Genomic DNA, 23,420 nt, shown 5'->3' with positions numbered 1-23,420 from the left:
TTAACGGTGAGAATCATTGTCCCACTACTATTTGTGGTGTGGTCAACTTGAGCCTGTTAAATTATTCGTTTTTGGGGTCAAGATCTAAAATGATCTCTCCTAATGGATGAACGGTGTAGATATGATAAATATATCATTTTGGGACCCTTGTAACTTTGATCTCCTTTGAACCGTTCGTACAAACTAGGAGCTCGAGGAGCGTCAGCGCTCGTCTTCGCACGACACGTACCCACACCAGCTAGGCTGGTGGTGTGTGGTACACCAGCCAATCCGCTTCCCGGATTGGGAGTGGCGACAGCTGTCAAGACGATCTCTTCCTGAAAGACGGTTTTCTCACGTCCATTTCCTAACCGTTTCCCTCCACCCTTCCCATTCAAAAAGAACTCCTTCAAAACCACTATCTCTTCTCATCCCAATCATCACTGAAAACCAAACCCTTTTGAGAGAGAGAGAGAGAGAGAGGGAGGGAGGAAATGAAGCACAGGACATTGATTACCATAAATCTCTGGTTTCTCCTCCGTATTCTACTTTCAAATCTCACATTTGCCTCCGAATCGGCATCGTCTAACGGTATGATCCAATCATTTTGGGTATTTCCCAGACAGCTTCCTTGCTTAGAAGGGCAGAGGAAGTGCTATTTCCATCTGGTCATGTGCGAACTAGGACACGTGTGTCAGATCCGGGCTGTTCATATGGTGGTTCCCATGGTGGATTTTCCTTAGACCGAAAAATTTTCTGGTAAGTTTATCAGGTGGGCCATGGATGTACCAAGAAATTAACGGCATGCGTTCGTCAGTCACCTGATTATTGGACTGACGTTAATTTCAGGATCGTATGTATGTGCTAAGGGGCCATGCGATGAACATTACGGATCCATGTACATGTGCTACGTTGGTGCATATGGGGTGTTTGTGCTTGGTCTTGAAGACGAGGTCTGGAAATATCAATCCTCTGGAATGGCAAGACTAATGTGATTACGAATCAAACTGACCGCCTGTTCTTAATGGCCTAAATTTTTGGCCATCAAATGATTGGGTGGAAAGAAAATGGTCGGTGGTCTGAATTCAACAGATGATCGTCCAAACACTGGTGTTTTCAGGCTATGCTCCATACAAAATGGAGGCCAGGTTTAGACATTTTGGATTGGTATTTATGTGTGCGACGACTGTATCTAGCCCTACTTAGAATATCTCCTGTAAGGTAGCCTTTCCTCAAGAAGAACTACGGTGTCCTGCTCATCAGCAAATGTATAGTTTGCGGCCCCATTGTTCGATGAACAAACCTTTGAACAAGGTGTCCGATCATGGATGGAGAATGCCCCAGAAATGTCCCAAATTGAGAGATTCTAACCCTTCAATATTTGGACCTTTCTCCATATTCAACAGCCAAATTCCACTAACTGTATTAGTATCATCCTATTAGACAACCCTTGAACCATGCGCAATCCAACGTGGCCCCCCTAAGGTGGAATTCTGATCATTGGTCGACAAACTGGCCAGTGTTCTATGTGTTAGGAAGCATGTGGCAGTGTGATGATGTCAAATTATGATGCGTACAATTGCATGAAGATCATACTCCTTTTTAGTTTTTCATGTGTAGGCATGATGAATTACTTCAGTTTTTTGTACTGCAGATACAATACACCCGCCTGGCTTTGCCACCAGTTGGTTAGATGGTCAGAATGTATTGAGGGCTGGTGATACAGCAACTATCAAAATAAAAGTGATGGACAGTAACAACAGTGACTTATACCCCCATCCTGAGAAATATATGGTTCGGTTTACACTTTCTGTGAATGGAAGAAAGGGAAATAGTTCATATGTATCCGGCGTATCAGCATCTCCCGAGGCGGACCCCACTAACTGGAATATTACGTTCATCCCAATTATAGTAGGGAACTTTACTGTAATCATTGATGATTATCGTTCTGGGACCCGTGACAGAACACTTCATTTCAATGTTACCGCAGGTAGAAACATAAAGCCCGTGATGAGAATGGATTCATTTTGTTCTGATATGAATAATCTAGAACACTAAAATACTTCCACATGCTTACTGTAGCAGTACTAACACGATATGATACTGATATTGGTGTCAGGTACTTTATGGATACTTATAGTTTAGTAGAATATGGTTTAGCAAATTAATCGTGTTCCTACTTTGTTTGGAAGGTTTGATAATTCTACACTCCAATGCCTACATACCCATATACATGTCGCCACAGATTCTGGTGAGGCACACATATTTCACACCCAACAGGGGTGGGGTGGTTGCAACATGTAGACGCCCTGAATTATCAGGTGGTTCATGCATGTATGTTGAATGTGGACTATTGGATAACTTTTAAGTCCTGACATTTTCTTTTACATGCATGGCTTGCATTGGGATGGCTTGATTTTCAGATGGGGTATCTACCTGGTGGGACCCACCTACTCATGGCTTGAATGTAGCATGTTTGGCCATGTGGAGGTGCACCAGTAAAATTAGAATACTTCATTGTATTTGCTTTTCTGTTATCTGAACTTCTGTCAATTTTATCATGATAGCATATTGAATGGGATAACCTTATATGTATGCATCCTGGTTAATGGGGATGCAGAGTCACATCCTCAATCCTTGTATTCATGTCCACATATATTGTCATATGTGGGTGTCATAGGAAACATCATTAGTTAGACTTTATTGGGATATTATTGATCTAAAACAATAGATTTGCATGAACAACCAGCACTATCATTTTCATTAATCTCAACTTGTAACAGGCACATTCTATATGCTAAGAATACTTTGAACTTGAAGAGGCAAGGGCCCTCTAATTATCACAAACCAGGATTATACTGCCACAAACCAAGATCAGTAAATATTCAATACATATATCACAAAACAAATAAAATCATAAAGAAGATTCATTTGCCTTCATGTCTTTCATTTTAAAGTTAGATAGTATGGCACCACAAACACCACCACACATGAAAGTACCTGTTGTTGATGTAACCCAACATTGATTGGCTGCAATGCGACAATCACAAAGATCAAAGAATCCTAACATTCTGATCTGAAGCATGCTTTGTTGTAATTGTCCCTTTGGTGATGACCGAGGGTAAGGATAGTCTTGCCAGAAAATTCTTTAAAAAAAAAAAGGAACAACGAGAGAAAATAAATGATTTCTCAAATGCTTGCCGAAATGGTATCTGTGTGTGGAAAATATGAAAACTATATTGTTCTTTAAATTTTATGTTTTGTTACTCATTGGTTAATCCTAATCTCCACATGTTGATTGAAGGAAAAATACATGAATCCGTTTCCATTGCTTCGTGGATGAATCTTGTGAACGAGTTCGTGGCGGGAACAAAAGCTAATGTTATAATACTTCCTAAAGATGCATTTGGGAATGATGTGTCTTTGACAAGTGAAGAGTCAGATTCATGTAAATTTATGGCATCTATATCTTATGAAAATGGTTCGGCTGTAAGTTTGGATATCACATTTAAAAGTTGGAACGAAGTTGGATATATTGGTTTTGAGTTCTTGGCTACCATATCTGGAAGTTTCTTGTTACACGTAGAGGGTAGAAATCAGTCCTTGAACGGCTCCCCTCTACTGTTCAAGGTGAGACCAGGTGAGTTACTTTAGCTTAAATGTTAACCACTCCGGAGTATTAAGGAAAAAATTATGTGAAGATGATAGTGGATATTCTCGCAACTTTTGTTTATACATAATTCCTTTTTTTTTGGTGTGTGTTCTTTCTGATTACTGGCTGCTGAATTAATTCCAGGTGCGTTTGGATGGTTGGTTGAATTGAATTGCAATAGATCATTGAATACAAAGGAAATGGTGAAAATGGATGACCAAAATTTCAATTTTCGACTACATGCTTTTCAAGCTGGACATGAAATGATGGGAGTTGCTATTTGGGGGCAAGCCCCTCTTCATAAATGGAGCTGGGTTAGCCCCACATTGGCCATTAGTTTATTCGACTGAATAAATTCGATTCAATTCAATTGAGCATCTAAACACAGTACACTTTTTAAATAGGTTTTGTGGGAAGTTCTTGCCCAAGGCTTGTAGACTTTACTGTTTGGGATGGTAGCAATTAATGTCAATAACCTGTCCATGAAAATGCTATCATTTCCTGCTATACTATATATACACGCATGTATGTATGTACATATGTATATTATATAATAGTATATATATTATTATGTCTTTCACTGATACAAGTTTCACACTTACCCTTTAATAGGACCTCTAAGCATCACCAATTGTGTGGCCAAATGGAGTTATGAAACAAACGCCTTGCAAATATTTTCTAAGCTGGAAATCTTTATACACCAGCAAGATTGGTTTGGAAATCTTGTCCCGATTTTGTTCCCATTTGATGCTCGAGTGGTTGAGAAGGCGATGAATTTGTCCATCCCTGTATCAGATATTTACTTTGAAGAAGCGTCACAAGGAATTCAATTGCTTTCTTTCACTGTATCTGAACCAGGAAATTTCACACTTACCATTTTTGATGATGTGGGAGGTGAAAGCATCTCCAATATGCCATATGAATACACTGTCTTTGTAGGTATGGAAATATTTACTGCTGTTAATACTTGAGAGAGGCATACGAAGACTGCGTGCAAGAAAAGAAGTCTTACCATGCATCTACGAGATCCTAGCTGTTCATTAGGTGGGCCCCACTGTGTATATCCATATGCCAAAAATCAGGCTGGTCCAGATGCCAGGTTGGCCACACGTGTCAAAAAGTTATGTCCACAGCGGATTCCCAGTGGGGGCCACCAAATTAACAGAAAACTTGACATACATGCATGGGGACCACCATTCATTTATGCCTGCAATGCTTCTGAATCACCTCCATTATTATTATTTTTTTTCTGTTTGAATAATTGATTTGGCTTCTTTTTAATAGGTTATTGTGATGGGTTTAACAGTGTTGTAAATGGATCCGGTTTAGCCAGTTCTGTTGCCGGTAAGATGTCGTCATTCTCGGTTTATTTGGAAGATAAGTACCATTATCCTTCTCCAGTTGATGCAGAAAGACTTCGTGTACAAATCATAAGGAAAATTGATTCATATAATGTGCAGCCAACCATACACCCTATGGTTGTAGATGGTAAGCATGCTTCAGAGATTATATGGTTATAGTCCTTTTGCAGAAAACCTCTACAATGGTCTCTTTTTTTCTCAGCAAAGTGGTCTACATTTTGGAATTAGGGTACGGGCAGGGTGGACAAAATAACTATGGTGCTGGAGGCCATGTTGGAAGTGCTCCTGCATTATCTGTTGATCTAAATAACACTGTAAGGAATCAAATTTGTGTAATTTAATTAAAATCAGAGAGGTGCCATGCCCACATGAAACACTGTAAACAGCCATGTGTGCCTACTTGTGTGTGTGGACTATGGGGACATTATAGGCTGCACATGCAGACAACCTGGCCCAACAATTAGGCTGGCTGCCTGGCCCACTCATCGAACAGGCTACATGTTCCTTGAATCTGGACCGTTGGCATTCTTTGAAACCGTTCGGTGTTTCGCTACATGTTGCCCAACTAATGAGTTGATTGGCCTATTCTTGTGCCAGGCCATCTAAAATTGTGGGTCCCACGGTCACACCTGATACATGTTTCATATGTCCTACACATTTTCCAGGTTGGCACTCATGTGGCCATGTGTATCAGTGTGTAGAGGCTTAGCAAAACTCTTACGATTATTATACATTGCACAAACTGACCATGGCTTGCTATGAATTTACTCTCATGCTAATCTGAAAGTTCAGGCTAGTTCTTTTGATGTCATTTATACACTCGAGAAGTCCGGAATCTATGAAATTTGGGTTTTTTGTGGAAATATTCCATTAAATGGTGGTCTTCCTTATGCACTTGAGGCATTTCCAGGTAATTCCCTTTTCCATCCTCTTGATGCTCTGCCTATTGTTTAAACTGGGTTGAATTGGACCATTATTCTTGATTTGGCATCAAGAAAAATACATGCCTCTTCAGTTTTCCAATCTTAGGAAATTGAAAAGGCATGAATTCCATGCTAAATAATAAGTTTGGATTTTCCAACTGTTAAACTTTTTTGGTTTGCAAAAGTGCCACTAGCCCAAGTGGCACCTTTATGTGATTACCTTGGTTTTGGTACAGATTTTGTGTGTTTTTGAATGTACTAGGGCAGTGGTGGTAGATGAGATCCTAGGTGCACTGATCCTATTGTATTCAGAATTTTTTAATGTTAAATTTTGCATCTCGTGTCAGGCACCATGTCCACCTCTTTCAGTTAAAGAGGCAGATCTTTGTCACATGTCAAGTGCTGAACAAGGCCTAAGGTAGCAAAACATAATCTGCAAACACCTTATAGTTCACAAATTTAGGTTCTTGCATGATCTAAAAAATGTTTATGGTAGCTGAAGGTGGGAAAAGAAAAGCAATTATAAAATTGAAGAATTCTCAAGAGGGCGGAAATTGAACTTCAATTGCATCTCTCTAGGAAATTAGATCTGTTAAAGAAACTAAACAAAGATGAAGCACAGGATATTTATACTAAGAGAAGGCTGGGAAATAAGATTAGAGTTCTCAGATGCATAAGGTGCTACACTGCTTATGCACTCTCCATAGTAGGAGATAAATGATTTGAGCACTTTATATGGATAGAAGTTACAACCCACTTTCCATAAGTATCAAATTTGGGACTAAACTCACAAGACAATAAACATATAGATGATACAGAAAGGTTGAGTTTATATTCTTAACACTCCTATCAGACTCAACATGGTAGGGTTTTACATCTTCAATTGCAGCTTGCCTTTACATTGAGCTGTCAATGTCCATTGAATCTTCTCTTAAAATAGCAAGCCATAGTGGAAGTCAACAATCATTGAGCAACTAAACCATCATTCACATGCAAAATCCTCTCAAGTGTAATATTTCACAACAGGTGAGTGAACTACACTCATAATAGTTGAGAGGAGGACTACACCCACAGTGGCATATGTGAAAACATAAATAAAATGCTGCAACTACTCAACAATAGATAACAAGACCATATAAAGGAAGAACAACCATGGAAAAGGAAACCTCCAATGCTGATTGAATCCTCTGTCAGGTTGGATTGAGCATTATGGCTAACAGTTTGTGTGCTTCGAGTAAAAACAAGCTTGGAACTCATGTATTTTGGGGATGCTAGGCTGTGTAGGATGATAATCCAACAGTTTGATCTGCTGCTCCTCCAACTTCAACATGCAGCAGTTGGATCATATCTATACCGACACATCCCACTAGGGCAACAATCCAACATGAAGACAGAACTCTCCAATGACGACGACCATGTTTATAACAGAGACAAATTGGATGAGAATATAGAACGATGAGAATGGAAGTGTGACAAAGATTAAATAAAGGATGCCAAGGTAGTCAATTTTAGAGAGATTTTGATGCGGGACAATTAACCACTTGCTCTAAAAGCTCAAACTCTTAGAGTATGGAGAATCAATCCATTTATCTCATAGCCTAGGCGCCACATCTCATGGGTTAGGACCTCGGCTGAACCCCCCTCATGGGCTCGTGGGCCCCAAATCACATGGGCCGCCCACCCCGAGTGTGTCCCCGCATCCCCGGGCTACCCCACTCGAGCCTGGTGTGAAATGCCCCTGCGTTAATCACCCCTGGTGAGGACTCTCGAACACGAGACCTCCCCTGTGGGCCCCAAATCACATGGGTCACCCACCCCGAGTGTGTCCCCGCATCCCACGAGCTACCCCACTCGAGCCCAGTGTGAAAATGCCCTTGCATTAGATTTCCATTGGGCTCACAGATCGTAGTTAGATGAGGACGAAGAAGACTAGACCAAATAGACAAATATCAGCAGGATCTAAACTGCTCTGTTACCAAGTCAAATAAACTAAACAAAGACAAACACCTGAGAATTATATTAAGAGGTAGGCTGGGGCACTCTTACAAGATTAGAGCTCCGAGGTGCACAAGGTGCTACATACCCATTCTCAGCACTGGCCTACATTTGATTTGAGCTGCTTTATATAGATAGGAGTTACAACCTACTTACCATAAGTATCCAATGTGGGACTAAACTCACAAGACAATAAACATAAGACACGTCACAATAAAAGGTTGAGTTTATATTCTCAACAAGATCCATCTAGGATTGGCAACATCTTTCAAGGTGATGATGGAGAGATCAGGCATTTTCAGGTCCAATAGGTTTGAAGAATTAAAATGAAGTGGAAGCAGGAGATTTTAGAAAGGCTTGGAATCTTTTCTTCATCTCTTTTAGGCCTTCCAGCTGCAAACGCTGACAGAAAGAATGTCATTGTGTGGGCATTATCTCGAGCATCCAAGACATGGACGTTACAATGCATAACGAAATCTGGAACCTAGCAGTGGCATTAGATGTTTCATTTCTACACACCCTCATACAAGAAGGGCCCTGTGATTTTCTATTTCTATCAGAGACTATAATATCCCTTGACATAACCCTTTGTTTACTTGTATCATATTCTATTAATGCAGTGAACCATTGATTATTAAAAGAAAGAGAAATTTTGAACTTGAAGCATTCCATGGTAATCGGCTTTGCCTGGCCGCACTTCTAGTTATGTTTGAATGTTATTCATTCACAATGCTGAACTCAATTGGGTTGGTCCAAAATGAAAAGAGATGACTTTCCCATGACTATATCATTTGTGATTTGCAGCAGAAAGTGAGAAAATGGAAGCTGACTGCATGCAGGTTCCATTTTCTTTGCACCTCAAATGCTAATTGTACCTTGTTGGCTCAAAAGCCCTACCGACCATTGTTTGAAAGTACATTGACACTCACACTTCATTATCGTACTGGAGTAGAAATCCATATTGCATACTAAATTATGTTGGATCAAAACATTGTTATAGATACCAACCCATAAGTACTGGTACTTTTGTTTTACCTGAAAACGAAGCACATGTTTGAGACATCAACACTGTCAATTTAATTTTATTGTCTATCATATGATTAACAATTACATCCTTGGTTTCCCATTGTAATCTTCTTATTTTGTGTTAATATTACTGTACATTCTTAGTGATCATAGTTTGACAGAGCAGCAGTTCTATCTGTTCCTTTTAGACCCTTTAATCTGGCTTGGTTAAAGTTCATTCACATTTACAGCCTAGCATCTCTGATTTATTGTTGAATATATTCCAATACAGAATCTTTTACAATGGTGATTGCATGTAATGCAAACTGTTTTATTCCAACAGTCGTACCTTCCTTTGCTTTGAATAATTTGATAATTTGTTGCAGGCATGGTCGATGCATCGCAATCAAGCATAGTGAAATTTGTTCCGAGAGTAGCGAAACATGTCATAAATGAATTAGTAGTGCAACTCATGGATTCATTTTCTAACCCTGTCACGTCTCAACAGAAAAAGTTGAGCTTTGAGATTGATCCCATCCGTAACTCTAGTTTCTTGAGATGGGACTTTATTGATAATAAGGATGGATCATATTTTGGTTACTATCTACCAACCATTCTGGGCACTTACAAAATATCCATTTTGTTTGAGGACAAGCATCTGTCTCCTTCTCCCTTTGAGATCAGCGTGCATGAAAGTAAGTTCTAATAATAACAGGGCATATAGTTTCTTTGTTATCTTGAATTGTATGTTAGGGTGTGTTTGTTTTGCCCATTACCACAGTAAATGAAATGGGCAATGATTGCAAATTACTTTACCTGTCTCTTGACAACAATTGCATTTGACCACAATGACGACAATTTTACATTGTTTGATTTATCCATGATAAAATCATAATGATGGCAATTTTGCATTACGTCAATGTCAAATCATCGTCAAAACAAACTGATGTTGATGTTTGGATGGATATTTTTACGGTAATTATATGAAAAAGTGCAATGTTACAAATTACTTGTCTGCTGAATACCTCTGCATTTGACCGACCATTCCTGTGTTTGGTTTGGCAGTGGTAAAACAGTAAATGATGACACAATTACTTTACCAGGGAAATGGGCAAACAAACAGGCCCTTAGTATTACTATGTATTGGTTTGTACTTTTTGGGTGTGGTATTACTATCTTGTTGTTATGTAATTGAATATTGTATTGGTTCTTCCCAAAGGCAATCAAATTGTATGTTTCTGCATTTTTTTACAAAGAATAGCTCTTTGGAAGATGAAGATTCGACATGTATTGTTTTCCCTACTTATTTTTGTGTTATAATTTCTTTTCCCCTCACTGTTAAAGGATAGTTTCCACAAGTTTTGTGATGCCACACCTCATGGGTAGATAAAGTTTCACTAGATTTGATTGATTGAAATGAGCAGGAAATGATGCCAAAATTGGATGGTGTAGTAATTAAGATAGATTTGATACCCACCTGAAAAGATCTTGAACACGAACCAACTATGAAACCTGGGATCCAACTTAAATTGCCACAAATCTTCAATTGGAAAAGAAAATTGAGAAAAAAAAAATATAGATAAAGGGATAGAATAGTAGAACCACACCACCAAAACATAAGGGCCTGTTTGGGTTCATGGAAGGGAAAGGAAAGGAAACATTGCTTCCCATGAAACTAACTATCGTTGTTTGTCAAGCCTTCCTTTGTGGAATTTGTGGGAAACATCTTTTCCCACTTTGTATCTTTGTTGGAAAATAAATAAACTTATGTTCCCACCTCCACCCCTAACAAAGGCATTTTCCCACGATGGAAGTAAAATGAGTTTTCAATTTTTAAATCCAAATGCGCCACGATCCATCTTCAATCATTTCACATGTGCCAATGTGCCAAATGAGCCACTGTCCATCTTTCATTATGCCCTACAGGTGCCACTATGCCAGATTTGCCAATGTGCCACTTGTGCCACCATCCATTTGCTCTTGCACCCCACATGTGCAAAGTGTCCCACATGTGCTAGTGTGCCACATGTGCCCCCATCCATCTTCTCTTGCGCCCTGCATGTGCTAATGTGCCACATGTACCGCCATTCATCTTTTATGCAGCCACACATGTGCAAAGGACCCCATGTGCACCAATCTGCCACGTGTGCCATTGTCGCCCATGGTGCCAATGTGCACAAGTTCCACCATCTAACTTCAAGTGCCCACATGTGTCAAATGTGCCGCATGTGCCACTGTATAGCTCCAATCACCTCACATGTGCCACATGTGCCATAATTCAGCTTCAAGCACTCACATATGTTGCATGTGCCACATGTTTACTGTCCATCTTCAAGCATCCCACATGCCACAAGAGCTAAAGCACGTGCCAATGACTACCTAGAAAATTTTTTGTTTTGCCAAACAACAAATTTGAAAATATTCTTAAATTTCTAGGAAAATCTTGAAAAACAAACAAGGAAAACAATGTTCCTTTTCCATAGTTTCCTAGAAATAAGGTTTTCCTGTGAAATATTATTTCCTTTACTATGCTTTGCACGAATCCAAACAGGCCCTAAGGGAATCACTGCCAAAGGGTGTGTAGAAGAATCTCAACTCTTCACCATGTTTTCCATTACAAGAAACACAAAAAGATAGCACATTTTCGATCGAACAATTCATAGCATGACCTCCAATTCCAAAGTTCCACACATATGGCTATATATAGCCTTGTTTACAAAGTCATACCTGAATTTAAAGAAGCCCAGGCCTGAAGCCTCTTGGCCCAAAACTACTTTCGTAATATTGCTCAATGTTAGGTAAACTAATAGTAGAAATGAAAGGAGTAACTAAATGAGGACACACCTTAAAGAATCCAAGATCTTCCCAAAGACTTTTAAATAAAGAGGGGAACTAAATAAATAATGAATCAAATATAAAAAGAGCTCAAATGTATCTTAACAAATCTTAGGATCTAATGCGATCTAATCTAGAATAAAATGTGATCTAATCTAGGATCTACTCTACAACTATATGTAGATCTGTGTAATCTTTCTACTATCCTACCAGCATAGGCTTTGTAGGATTTGTATGTGATTTGTATATTAAGCCCCTAAGGACATCTTATTGAACCTGTGGGATCCACATCAATGGGTCTATTAGATGGGCATTCAATTATATCTATGGTCCACAATATCTAATTGGACCATTGATTTAGTCCAAATTGAAGGAAATTAGGAGCAGCATCAATAGGTAATAAGATGAGGGAAAGTAGACTTAGATTGTTTGGCCATGTATGACAGAGACAAAGAACTACACTGATTAGGAGTGAGTCTGTTCAAGTTGAAGGCTCTAAAAAGGCAAAGGGAAGGCCCGAAAAGAACGTGGGTAGAGTTAGTAAGAAACTACTTGAGGAACTATGGTTTAATTGAGGATATGGTCCATGATTGAGTACAAATACAATGGTGTAACAGGATCCGTGTAGCTGGAGACAGGGCTTTGATGATGGCGATGATGACCCTTGATTTGATCCAGATCCTCAATTGGTCAATTTGGACCGTTGATGTGATCCATTTCTTCAATGTAAATCGTTAGGTGGTCCAAATCTTCAATCTGAATGGTTGGATAGGCATGTTATGTACTATGGGCCTATTGATTGGCCTGACCTCAGCCTGATCCTCAATCAACCACCAATGGGACCACTCTTGGTCTTCCACTGGATGATCGGATGATCCTACATCAACAGTAGGCTCCATTTGAACCAATGAAATCACTCAGTTGTCAAAAGGTCCAACCGGCCACATGTTTAAACATGTATCATTTGTTTGTCATATTTTGTATTTTGTCCACATGTTCTTCAACACTCGCTTCCTACAAGAATTGCAAAATTGGATCCCTATTAGAAGGTTTTTTTTGAGCTTACAGATTCTTGGTAGAATATTTTTCCATATTCACTAAGAAAATTTTGAAGTTCCTTTCTCCCATTTTAAGATCTTGCGGCTTGATATAGTCTCCAAATCCACAGATTTGTAAGAAGTTCCGCTTAAATACTGAGATTATTCAGAAGATTAATTGTGTAAATTAGGTTTGAACATAATTAATTGATCCATTTCTTGTGTATAAAAATTGAAGTACTTTTTGTCCTCTCTCAGCTCTCAATTTTGAATATAATGAATCCTCTGTAGAATAGCATGGTTTAATGTTTTGAAAGCAGTTCTTATTTATAAGGATTATCTACAGATATGCCTATTCTTTTTTCTTTTTTGCTTTTTTGTATCTAGGCTTATTTCTGTGAAAGATTTCTGACTGGTTATTAGATTCTTGTAGGAGAGTATTTCCCTAAAGCCTACAATTATACTATTTCTGTTTGGGAGAATGAATCAATTGCTTTTCATGCCCTCGAAAATTACTATTCTGCATACGGCATTATGGATAGTGCTGAAATCTTGATGGTAAGAAGACTTAAATCCTTTGGATTGTTGTTTCAAATTACTGATATTACTAGCATCCTTTTTATATATCAAATTCGTTCATGTTCATTAGAATTGCAACAGTTTTATATAAACACACTCATTCATAACTTTGTAACATATATAGTTTGTTTGAGACTGAAAGTTGTCTTAGCTCTACAACTTTTTGTTGTTCTTGATAAGAAAGATCTTGAAATAGGGCATTTTTAAAATACCAAGACGCTTAGCTTTGTGAAGGAAACTAAAGAAATGTTCAAAAGAGAATCTAGTTATTCCGGTTGTTTATCAATCAATCGAGTAAATGAAATACTTCTTATTCACTAGTCCTGCTACCTGCATTCTCCAAAAGAAAACAGGAGTCTTTCCTAAGATTTGTCTACTAGCCCAACTAGAAAAAAGAATAATAAAAAGAAAAAGAAAAATACATTGTTCCTAATTTTTCCCCAACCAAAACTTGTTTCCCAGATTTGCAAACCATGCGTGTGGACTTTCCTTAGTCCGTAGATTGCTTTCTTCGGTTTTCAAACTTAGGGTTGACTGGGTAGAAGGTCAATTTTTCAACATTGAGGTCCCAGGTTAGAGCCCAGCTCATCAATAAAAGAAGTTTGCAAAATTGATTTTTCAAGCAACAAGTTCCACATCTGAGTGGAAAGTGGTAATGGCAGTAGTCACTAACATTCCTGTTTATAAAATCACCCTCCCCCACCTGAAATGTGAATTTAATGATAAAAGGGTCAGACCTGTTTCCATCACAAATGGGCATTTAGGCACCTTTAATAATTTTGAGCCTTGTAAAGTGGCAAGATGCCTCAAGTATAAGCATTTAGGTGCTATTAACTGGATTATTAATTTAAAGGCGCCACTAAGAAGATTCTTATCTTGAAAAGTGGGCAAACCGCCTGAAGGATAAGCATTTAGGTTCCACTATCTTGATTTTCAGCTTTACAGCCAGGGAAAATGCCTAAAGGATATACCCGCAGGGATTAGTATCACCTTAAAAAGGTGTGGGGACACCCTATCGTTATCAAAAAAAAAAAAAAAAAATGCCTAAAGGATACACATCTAGAAGCCCTTACAAGGATTTTTAACGTAAAAAGTGGGCAAAATGCTACAAGGATAGACATTTAGGGCCTTACGAGGATTTTTAGCTTGAAAAGTGGGCAAAATGCCTCAAGGATGGGCATTTAGGTGCCCTTACTAGGATTTTTAGCATTAAAAGTCTGCAATGCAAAATGCTTAAATAGTACATGATGGAGCTCAATTCCTCAGAGATGGCCATTTAGGTGCCTTTACCTTTGAGCCTTGTAAAGTGGTTAGATGTCTCAAGTATAAGAATTTAGGTGCCATTACCTGGATTATTAGTTTAAAGGTGCCCTAAGGATAGGCATTAAGGTGCCACTAAGAACATTCTTAGCTTGAAAAGTGGGAAAAAAAAATGCTTCAATGTTAAGCATTTAGGTGCCACTATTTTGATTTTTAGCTTTACAACAGGGGGAAACGCCTAAAGGATAAGCATTTAGAAGCCCTCACGTGATTTTTTAACTTAAAAAGTGGGCAAAATGCCACAAGGATAGACATTTAGGTGCCTTTACCAGGATTTTTAGCATTAGAAGTGCGCAAAATGCAAAAATGCCTAAAGAATGGGCATTCAAGGTCCCTTAGATTTTTTGCTTGGAAAGTGGGTGAATGCCTCAAGGATAGGCATTAGGTTTCCTTACATGATTTTTTTTTTTTTTTTTTGAAAGGTAACATGCGCTCGAACCCATGAACGTCAAGTTGAAACGCACTCTATCTGTACATGAATTTTTAAAGTGAAAAGTGGCCACAATGCTTTAATGATAGGCATTTGTGTACCTTTATGTGGATTTTTAGCTTGAAAAGTAGGCAAAATGCTTCAAGGATAGGAATTTAATTGCCCTTACTCGTACTTGTAACTTCAAAAGTGTGTGAAATGCCACAAGGGAGGGCATTTAGGTATATTTACCCAATGTTTTAAATATCGACGATATCGGCTGATATATCCCACGATATATCTTGTATCCCACCTGTGCGATACAAAACGCACAGGTAGTGCCGATATATCCCACATGTTCGATCCAATGAGCAAATTTAATTTCTGATCCCCCTTTTTTTTTTTGAAATCATTTTAAATCAGTGTTAAATGGTTATAAATCCATTGGTTCTTCATGTTTTGCGTGAAAAATAATGAAGTTGGAGCTTTGATTTCGATATCATTGGTTTTGCATGTTCTCCATTTTTTTTCTGTAATTTTCCTTCAACCAGCTATCAATTGAGACTAATTTCGAAGTATTTAGGAGTATTTGATGAAATGATCATCACATACACTTTAATTTCGAAATCTGATTGTAGGTGGTCCGATTTGGGGAAATGTGGGAAAAATTCAAAATTTTCCCAATATCTCCCAAATTGCTAGCAATATTGCACTCCAAATATGAAATCAAGCACGTATGAGGGCTGATCTACTGATTTGTTAAGTCCTTGTTAAGTTTTGGAAAATAAAAATGATTTTTTAATTAAAAATTAAGTAAAAAAATTATTGAAATATTTTTTTTTTTTTGAAGTTTCCCTTCAACCAGCTGTTAATTGAGACTAATTTCGAAGTATTTAGGAGTGTTTGAACTTTGATGAAATGATCATCACATACACTCTAAATGTTATGCATTCAATTTGAATATAGTTGCATTAGTTCAATGAGACAATGCATAGCTTAGGAACCTATACAAAGGAAACCTAGTATGTAACTTCTTTTTTGAGATGTTATGATTTTGAAGTGTGTATTAAGGTCATTTTTAACAATCCTTGAAGTTTCATTGAAAAATTCAACCATTTCCCAATGTTTCCTCATGTTTCCCAAAAATTGCGATAAATTACCCGATACAAACGATATATCCCGTGCGATAACCAATACATATCTATATCCCAAGGATGCGATATGTAGCAAAATTCCGATATTTCGAACACTGTATTTACCTTTATTTTTTACTTGAAAACAGGGTAAAATGCACCAGGGATAGGCATTTAGGTGCGTCTACATGGATTTTTAACATGAAAAGTGGGGCAAACAGCCTCATGATTGAGCATTATAAGTGCACTTACTTGGATTTTTAGCATTAAAAGAGGGGAAAATGCCTCAACAATAGGCATTTCGGGCCCTTATTTGGATTTTTGTCATGAAAAGGGAGCTAAATGTCTAAACAATAGGAGTTTAAAAAGGTCCTTACATGGAAAATTAACTTGGAAAGTGGTCAAAATGCCTCAAGGATGGCCTATTAGGTGCTCTTACCTGAATTTTTAACTTGAAAATCAGGAAAAATGGGTCAAGAATAGGCATTCTAGGTGCCCTTACTAGGATTTTTATCTTCTAAAGTTAACAAAATGCCTCAAGAATAGGTATTTAGCTTTCGTTACCTTAATTTTTAGCTTGAAAGGTGCACAAGATGCCCCAAGGATATGCATTAGGTACCCTTACATGGATTTTCAACTTGAAAAGTATGTAAAATCCCTCAATAATGGGCATTTAGGTGCCCTTACCTGGATTTTTAGCATTAAAAGCGGGTATTCCCTACTCAGAATTTTAGCTTGAAAAATACGCAAAATGAGTGAAGGATAGGCATTTACATTCTACTACCTTGATTTTTAGCTTGAAAAGTGGGTAAATGCCTCAAGGATAGTAGGCATTTAGGTTCCCTTGCATGTATTTTTAACTTTAAAAGTGGATAAAATGCCTCATGAATGGGTATTTAGGTGCCCTTACCAGGACTTTTAGCTTGAAAAGTGGTCAAAAGGCTCAAAACACCTCAAGAATAGGGATTTAGGTGCCCTTACTGAGATTTCTAGCTTGAAAAAATGCCTCAAGGTTACACATTTACTCGCTATTTTGTTGTTTTTTAGCTTGAAAAGTTGGCAAAATGTGTCAAGTACAGGCATTTAGGTGCCAAGATATAGATTTTTAACTTGAATAGTAAGCAAAATGCTTCTGGGATGGACGTGTGTCTCTACCTAGATTTTGAGCTTGTAAAGTGCCAAAATGGCACTAGTATAAGCATCTAGGTGCCATTACCTGGATTTTTAGTTTAAAAGTGCCCCAATGATAGGCATTAAGGTGCCATTAAGTATATTCTTAGCTTGAAAAGTGGGCAAAATAATCAAGGATAAGCATTTAGCGGTCATTATCTTCATTTTTAGCTTTACAACTAGAGAAGATGCCTCAGGGATAGGCATTTATGTGTTGTTTCCTTGATTTTTAACTTCGTAATTATGGGAAATGCCTCAAGGATAGGCTTTTAGGTGCCATTACCTTGGTTTTTAGATTGAACTTGGGGGAAACGCCTAAATGATATGCATTTAGAAGCCTTTAATGTGGATTTTTAAATTGAAAAGTGGGCAAAATGCATCAAGGATGGGCATACGCATACTTTTACCTGCATTTTTTTTCTTGAAAAATGGGGAAAATGCCTCAAGAATAAGCATTTAGAAGTAATGTGAAATTTAACTTGATAAGTGGACAAAATGCCTCATAGATGGGCATTTAGGTTCCCTTACCTATATTTGAGCCAGTTGATACACATTTGGGCTCATCTAGTGGAAAGCTTGCATGCCACACACACATTGGATGTATGGGGACTGCGTTACATGTACATATTTGGTAAGAAAACCCCATTATCATAACTAAGGTAAAGCCATTGACAGTTTCATTCTCTCTCCAACTTACTAGAATTGCAATCCATCTTTAACTTTACCTCAATCAGCAAAGACATTATTCATCTATGATTTCTCTATTAGGTGAATCTCTCTTAATTGCTGCACTTCATGCTGTAACACAATTCCTTGTAATTTACTATTAGAACACACTTGTATTGTAATAATGTTTTGTACAGTTAAAATGACTTTGCGTTGGAGATTAATGATTTTTTTTGTTATCTTCGAAGCCGCGTTTTGGGTCACTTCTCCAGTATGGACAGATATTCAGATACACACCTTACAAAGGATTTTTTGGAAATGATTCTTTCTCTTACACAATTTCTGATAAAAATAAGAATGTTGATACCGGCACCGTTACTATCTCTGTACTCAGTTCCCCACCGCAATTTCTTTCTTTACCAAATCTATTGCAAGTAACTGAAGATGTGATAGGTCCCAGTTCCGGGTAAGTTATGTTCCTCATCGCTAGATCTTATTTTGAAATTAGAAAAGAAAATGTGTGCCAAGCAACCTACCTATTGTACCATCTATTTGCTTCCCATATCACATTTGAGCTTTGGCAAGGTACTCGATGATGCTTGATTGAGAGAAACAGCATTTATCGTTTTGACCCAGCAATGGTACACAAAGGGCCCACTTTTCAGTTACATAATCCAGTTGATCTGATGGGGCCCCATAATGTGATCATGCCTTAATATCTCTTTCATGTGAGCTGATCCTAGCTATCAATGAAATGGATAGTTACGGCTAATGTTGCACATTTAACAGGGGCCCAACAACCTGACACGGTAAAGTTTTGAGATCTCCCTCCATCATGGGGGCCACCAAACAAACAATTTGGATCAATGCAAGGCGGGCCTCACATGTCAGTTTGTTAGGCTGAGAAAATGTTGGGTCGAGTGTCGCATATTTCCTCACAACTTGGTCTACGATAGTTGTTTCTATCTTAAATCATTAATTCTGTCTTCTTCTTCTTCTTTTCAGTGGCTTCTGCGGATTCAAGATAAAATATTCAGATCAGATGGACAACATCTCCATTACTCTCAGTGCACTATCTGGCACTATATTTCTTGCTCCGATGCCAATGCAGTGTTTAGAGTTATTGGGAGGGGGACGTTCCGTGAACAAAGAAGTGAAGGACTTGATCTTAGTAGGCCGTGTTGAAGTAATTAATTCCGCACTGCAATTCATTCAATATCTTGGGTAGTACCCATAAAATCATCTCATCTTGCCTTGGATTTAACGCTTTAGTATTTTTCTTTTCCTCGACAATCATTATGCAATTCCAGGAAATTGAATCTTGCTTCTAGAGAAATTCAAAGTGCACTAATGCAGTGCTCTTTCCCAAGAGTTGCTATTTAGACATGTCAGCATAGTGCAGGTGCAATATCCAAGCTGCTCATTAGGCAGTCCACTACGTAGATGCCTTGCACCAAAAATTAAGCCGGTTGGCTCATCTGGTAGGCAACATGTACATTGCATGTAGTCCATTGTTCAACTTGTTTTAACAACACATTTCTTTTGTATATGTGTGGCCCACCTAATGAGCAAACTGGCCTAAATTTCATGCAAGGTCATCCACATGGTGGGGCCTTCCTAATGAATCAGTTGGATCTTAAACATATTTGCCATGTTGGCACATGCGAGAACTCCTTTGGAAGAAGAAAGTATAAAGTTAATCAAAACTACTAAGCAATATCTTCTGGAGTGTTACCTGTTTGAGTTATCATTATGAGATTTTTCCCTTTTCTTGAAAGGTGCACTCTAACCTCTCTTGTAGCTTTGTCGTGTTCCAAAAGTCAGGACATGCCTCCTTCAATCGTTGCTTTGTTCTAAATGCATTAAATATCTTTTTCTGTCAGTAATTTAAAATGTTTGGAACTTCAACTGAACTCCTTTTATTCTTCTCTCTCTCTCTCTCTCTCTCTCTCTCTCTCTCTCTCTCTCTCTCTCTCTCTCTCTCTCTCTCTTTCTGTTTTTTTTCTTTCTTTCTTTCTTTTTGCATTAGTCTATGGATAACTTACATATGAAATGTTTTGGTATCAGACTACCAGTAACTTATGACAAAAGGTGTCTGACATGGAATCCCTCTCTTGTAAGTTGACGCACTACATGTTTGTTTGCCTTAGGTAGGAATGATGATTGGAGTACACAATTCATAAAGCCGACACCAAATAGTTGGGACAAGGCTATGGTGATGATGATATGACTAGTATTTAGAAGTATATAAAATGGAAATCAAACTAACTCATGCTGCTTGGTAAGCCCGCGCTACCTTTACATGATTAAAGATACATAAGATTGAAGAAAATGCTAGACAAATGGAGGAAAATTACTGTGGTACCTTTTATAAGAGTAAATGAGACATAAAGAGCTACACTAACTATCATGGGATTAAACTTATGAACCATACTATGGAACTTTGGTAAAGAGTGATTAAGAAAAAAACTAAGGCATGAGACTAATGTATCAGAAAATCAATTTGGTTTCATGCCAGGCTATGTTTTCCGTATCAGTATCAGTGGATGTATCACACCCTTGGAACATGGAAACATATTGGTTATGGCATGGGAAATATCGGATGTATTGCTGTTTTTGGGAAACATGGGAAAACATTGGGAAATTGGTTGAGTTTTTCAATGAAACTTTAAGGGATGTTAAAAAAGACATCAATACACTTAAAAATCAAAAGATCACAAAAAACAAGTTCACACATAATAGGTTTCCTTTGTATAGGGTCCTAATCTATGCACTGTCTAATAGAAGTGATACAACTATATTCAAAATCAATTCATATCATTTATAAATCTAAGAAGACATGTATGAAAAACAAGAAATACATTCAAAAGTAAAAAAAGAAGTAGAAAACTAGAAATATACTGGTGATTTATGTGGTTGTGCCTTAGACCCAATGAGAAATTCACTATTTTCCCCATGTTTCCCTCAGCGATACATTTCTAGGTATCAATGATATCAGTATATGTTTTCGTATCCCCAGCCAATGCTACATGTAACGATACCGATACTACGAACTTTAATTGTAATTAACCTATGTAATAGTCTATTACATTGTGCCTATTGGAGTTTTATGCTCTCATTGGGTCTGGCATACATACATATATACATACATCCATTCATAGGTGATACTTGGCGATGTATTGGCAATATATCATCAATACCTGGAATTTCTGATGCTACCAGTGTTATCGGTGTCGCTGAGCTGGCGATAATAATAATATCGATAATATTGCCATTACTCGGAACAATGATTACAATTACATTCTATCTAATTGTGTATTTCATAGGTTGATTACAATTAACGAGTTTTTGTCCTGGCAAAATGAAAGAGGGGAAAAAAAAAAAAAAAAAAGAAAAGAAGAGAGGGTATTTTGGTCATATTATGGAAAAAATCAAGGACAACAATGCACTTGTCACCTATGCCCTATTCTGTAAATATTCTCATTGAATGAGAGAATGCATGTTTGTTTAGTTCCAAATTTTCTCTTTGGTGCCATGCTACACAAGGGCTACAAGCATTCCTTCACTCATATTCATGTATTCATTGTGGTTCTTTTATTGGATATCAAATAATAACCTATCAAATGAATTGGATTATAGCTTTTCCTCTTTTAGTATTATTTGGTACTTTGTTCAAAAATTTTCTGACCCTAATTAGTTGGGATAAGGCTTAGATGATGATGATTATTATTCGACATGTTAAATTATCGTATTACTTATCTTTTATCATGTGTATGGTGCTCCTTGTGCTTAGTTATACATGTAATGAATTTTTTCTCCCCTCCAGAGATGAGAACTTCTATGGAAGCGATTTCATCAATATCTCTACCATGAACAAAAATGGAATACAGGACACCCATGTCCCGATTTTTGTGGAACCTATCAATGACCCTCCATTTATTTGTGTCCCGGAATATATACTCTTGGAGTGGAAGGGAACCATGGACTATCTGCAGATCTTTGACATACAAAAAGATAAGTTTGAGTTCTCTATTGGGGATCCAGATTTTATCAACTTCACGGGTATGTTTTTAAATTGAAAGAACTAGAAATTTTATTTTTTTTTTTACTTTTCTTATAATGATGATTAAGCTAGTCTTGGTGGTTCTTTATAGATTAGTGTGCGAGACATAAGAAACACATTAAAGGTCCACTAGGAAGGCTCACCCACGAGGCTCATATGCCCCTTTTGCAATACCGTGTGGAGATCATATGCCCCTTCTGCGATACCGTGTGGAGATCCAGCGGGTTCAACATATAGGTATCACCATGGATGGCCTACATGAAAAAAAAAAAAATCATTATGATTAAAGATCCTCATCATCCATACAACTTTCTTGAAATCTAGATTGTTCTTTGTAACTCACCTTGACCATGCAGCCCATCTACAGCCTAGATCATCACGTGGTGTGGCAAAAGAGGCGAGCCTCCCTAGTATTTCTCACTACATGATACAGTACTCATAGCATTTTAGATAATAGATCAGTACCAAGTATACCACAATATTTTGATATTTTGAGCTATAATAGGACTTTCATTGAGATTATATTTGTCGTCCCCCCCCCCTTTTTTGGCAAGTCATTACTAACACATTACTATTCCTCTGAGTGACATTATCCAGCAATCAAACCTTCATGATTGCAAGTTAATAATCACCAGATAGAATATTCTTTTTGTTTTCTTTTTAGAATACACCGACTTGTGCCATGGTACATTATGTTGGAATGGTTCCAGTTATTAGAATCCTGCAATCAGTGAAGCATTGGATCTAAAAATAGCATATTGCTGAAACAAAATGCATGTTTCATTTGCTTTTCATACCCTAGGGCCATTGTTAGGAAGTTAAGGAAAGTCAACTTAGATGGTTTGGTCGTGTGCAACTGTGACCAAGAATTGCGCCGGTTAGGAGTGAGTTGGTACAACTTGAAGGTTCTAAAAGGGCAAGGGGAAGGTCCAAAAGTACGTGGGTGGAGAGAGTAAGAATAGAAATGATAACCTATGCCTATGGTTTAATTGAAGTTATGGCCCTTGATAGAGTGGAATGGAGGAAAAAGGATTCATGTAGCTGAGCCCAATTATTTGGTATAAGGCTTAGATGATGATGATGATGACGATTACCCTAGAGCCATTATTGCAAGGCACGAACCCCACATGATCACTTGACTTGATAGAATTTGTTGTTTTGCAAACTAATGCAAGTGAAAATTTGTATTGAAGATCATAAAAAATCACTGAGAGTGACTTGTGTCCATGTTGGGTCCCACTAGATGTGGTTTGGTAGGGGCATGCCACATTGGAAAATTTTAATTCTTACATT

General features: G+C 37.8%; 1 protein-coding gene across 2 annotated transcripts in view; it reads left to right on the top strand.

The window, feature by feature from the left end:
- The first annotated feature begins 308 nt into the window (after nt 1–308).
- The window catches only part of LOC131217094 (protein GAMETE EXPRESSED 2), a 36,441-nt gene continuing 13,329 nt past the window's right edge, over nt 309–23,420 (top strand). The window contains exons 1-12 of one of the 2 annotated variants that reach the window (XM_058211842.1): nt 309–570; nt 1,634–1,969; nt 3,284–3,619; nt 4,244–4,570; nt 4,916–5,119; nt 5,221–5,306; nt 5,785–5,902; nt 9,302–9,610; nt 13,221–13,345; nt 18,313–18,530; nt 19,070–19,288; nt 21,891–22,126. In XM_058211842.1, the coding sequence (XP_058067825.1) occupies nt 474–570; nt 1,634–1,969; nt 3,284–3,619; nt 4,244–4,570; nt 4,916–5,119; nt 5,221–5,306; nt 5,785–5,902; nt 9,302–9,610; nt 13,221–13,345; nt 18,313–18,530; nt 19,070–19,288; nt 21,891–22,126 (2,611 nt within the window). In that variant the 5' untranslated portion in view covers nt 309–473. The remainder of the gene's footprint in view (nt 571–1,633; nt 1,970–3,283; nt 3,620–4,243; nt 4,571–4,915; nt 5,120–5,220; nt 5,307–5,784; nt 5,903–9,301; nt 9,611–13,220; nt 13,346–18,312; nt 18,531–19,069; nt 19,289–21,890; nt 22,127–23,420) is intronic. The other variant, XM_058211843.1, reaches the window with a different exon arrangement.

The sequence above is a fragment of the Magnolia sinica genome, chromosome 10, assembly GCF_029962835.1.
Source record: "Magnolia sinica isolate HGM2019 chromosome 10, MsV1, whole genome shotgun sequence".
NCBI lineage: Eukaryota > Viridiplantae > Streptophyta > Magnoliopsida > Magnoliales > Magnoliaceae > Magnolia > Magnolia sinica.
This window is presented reverse-complemented; position numbering and strand designations above follow the sequence as displayed.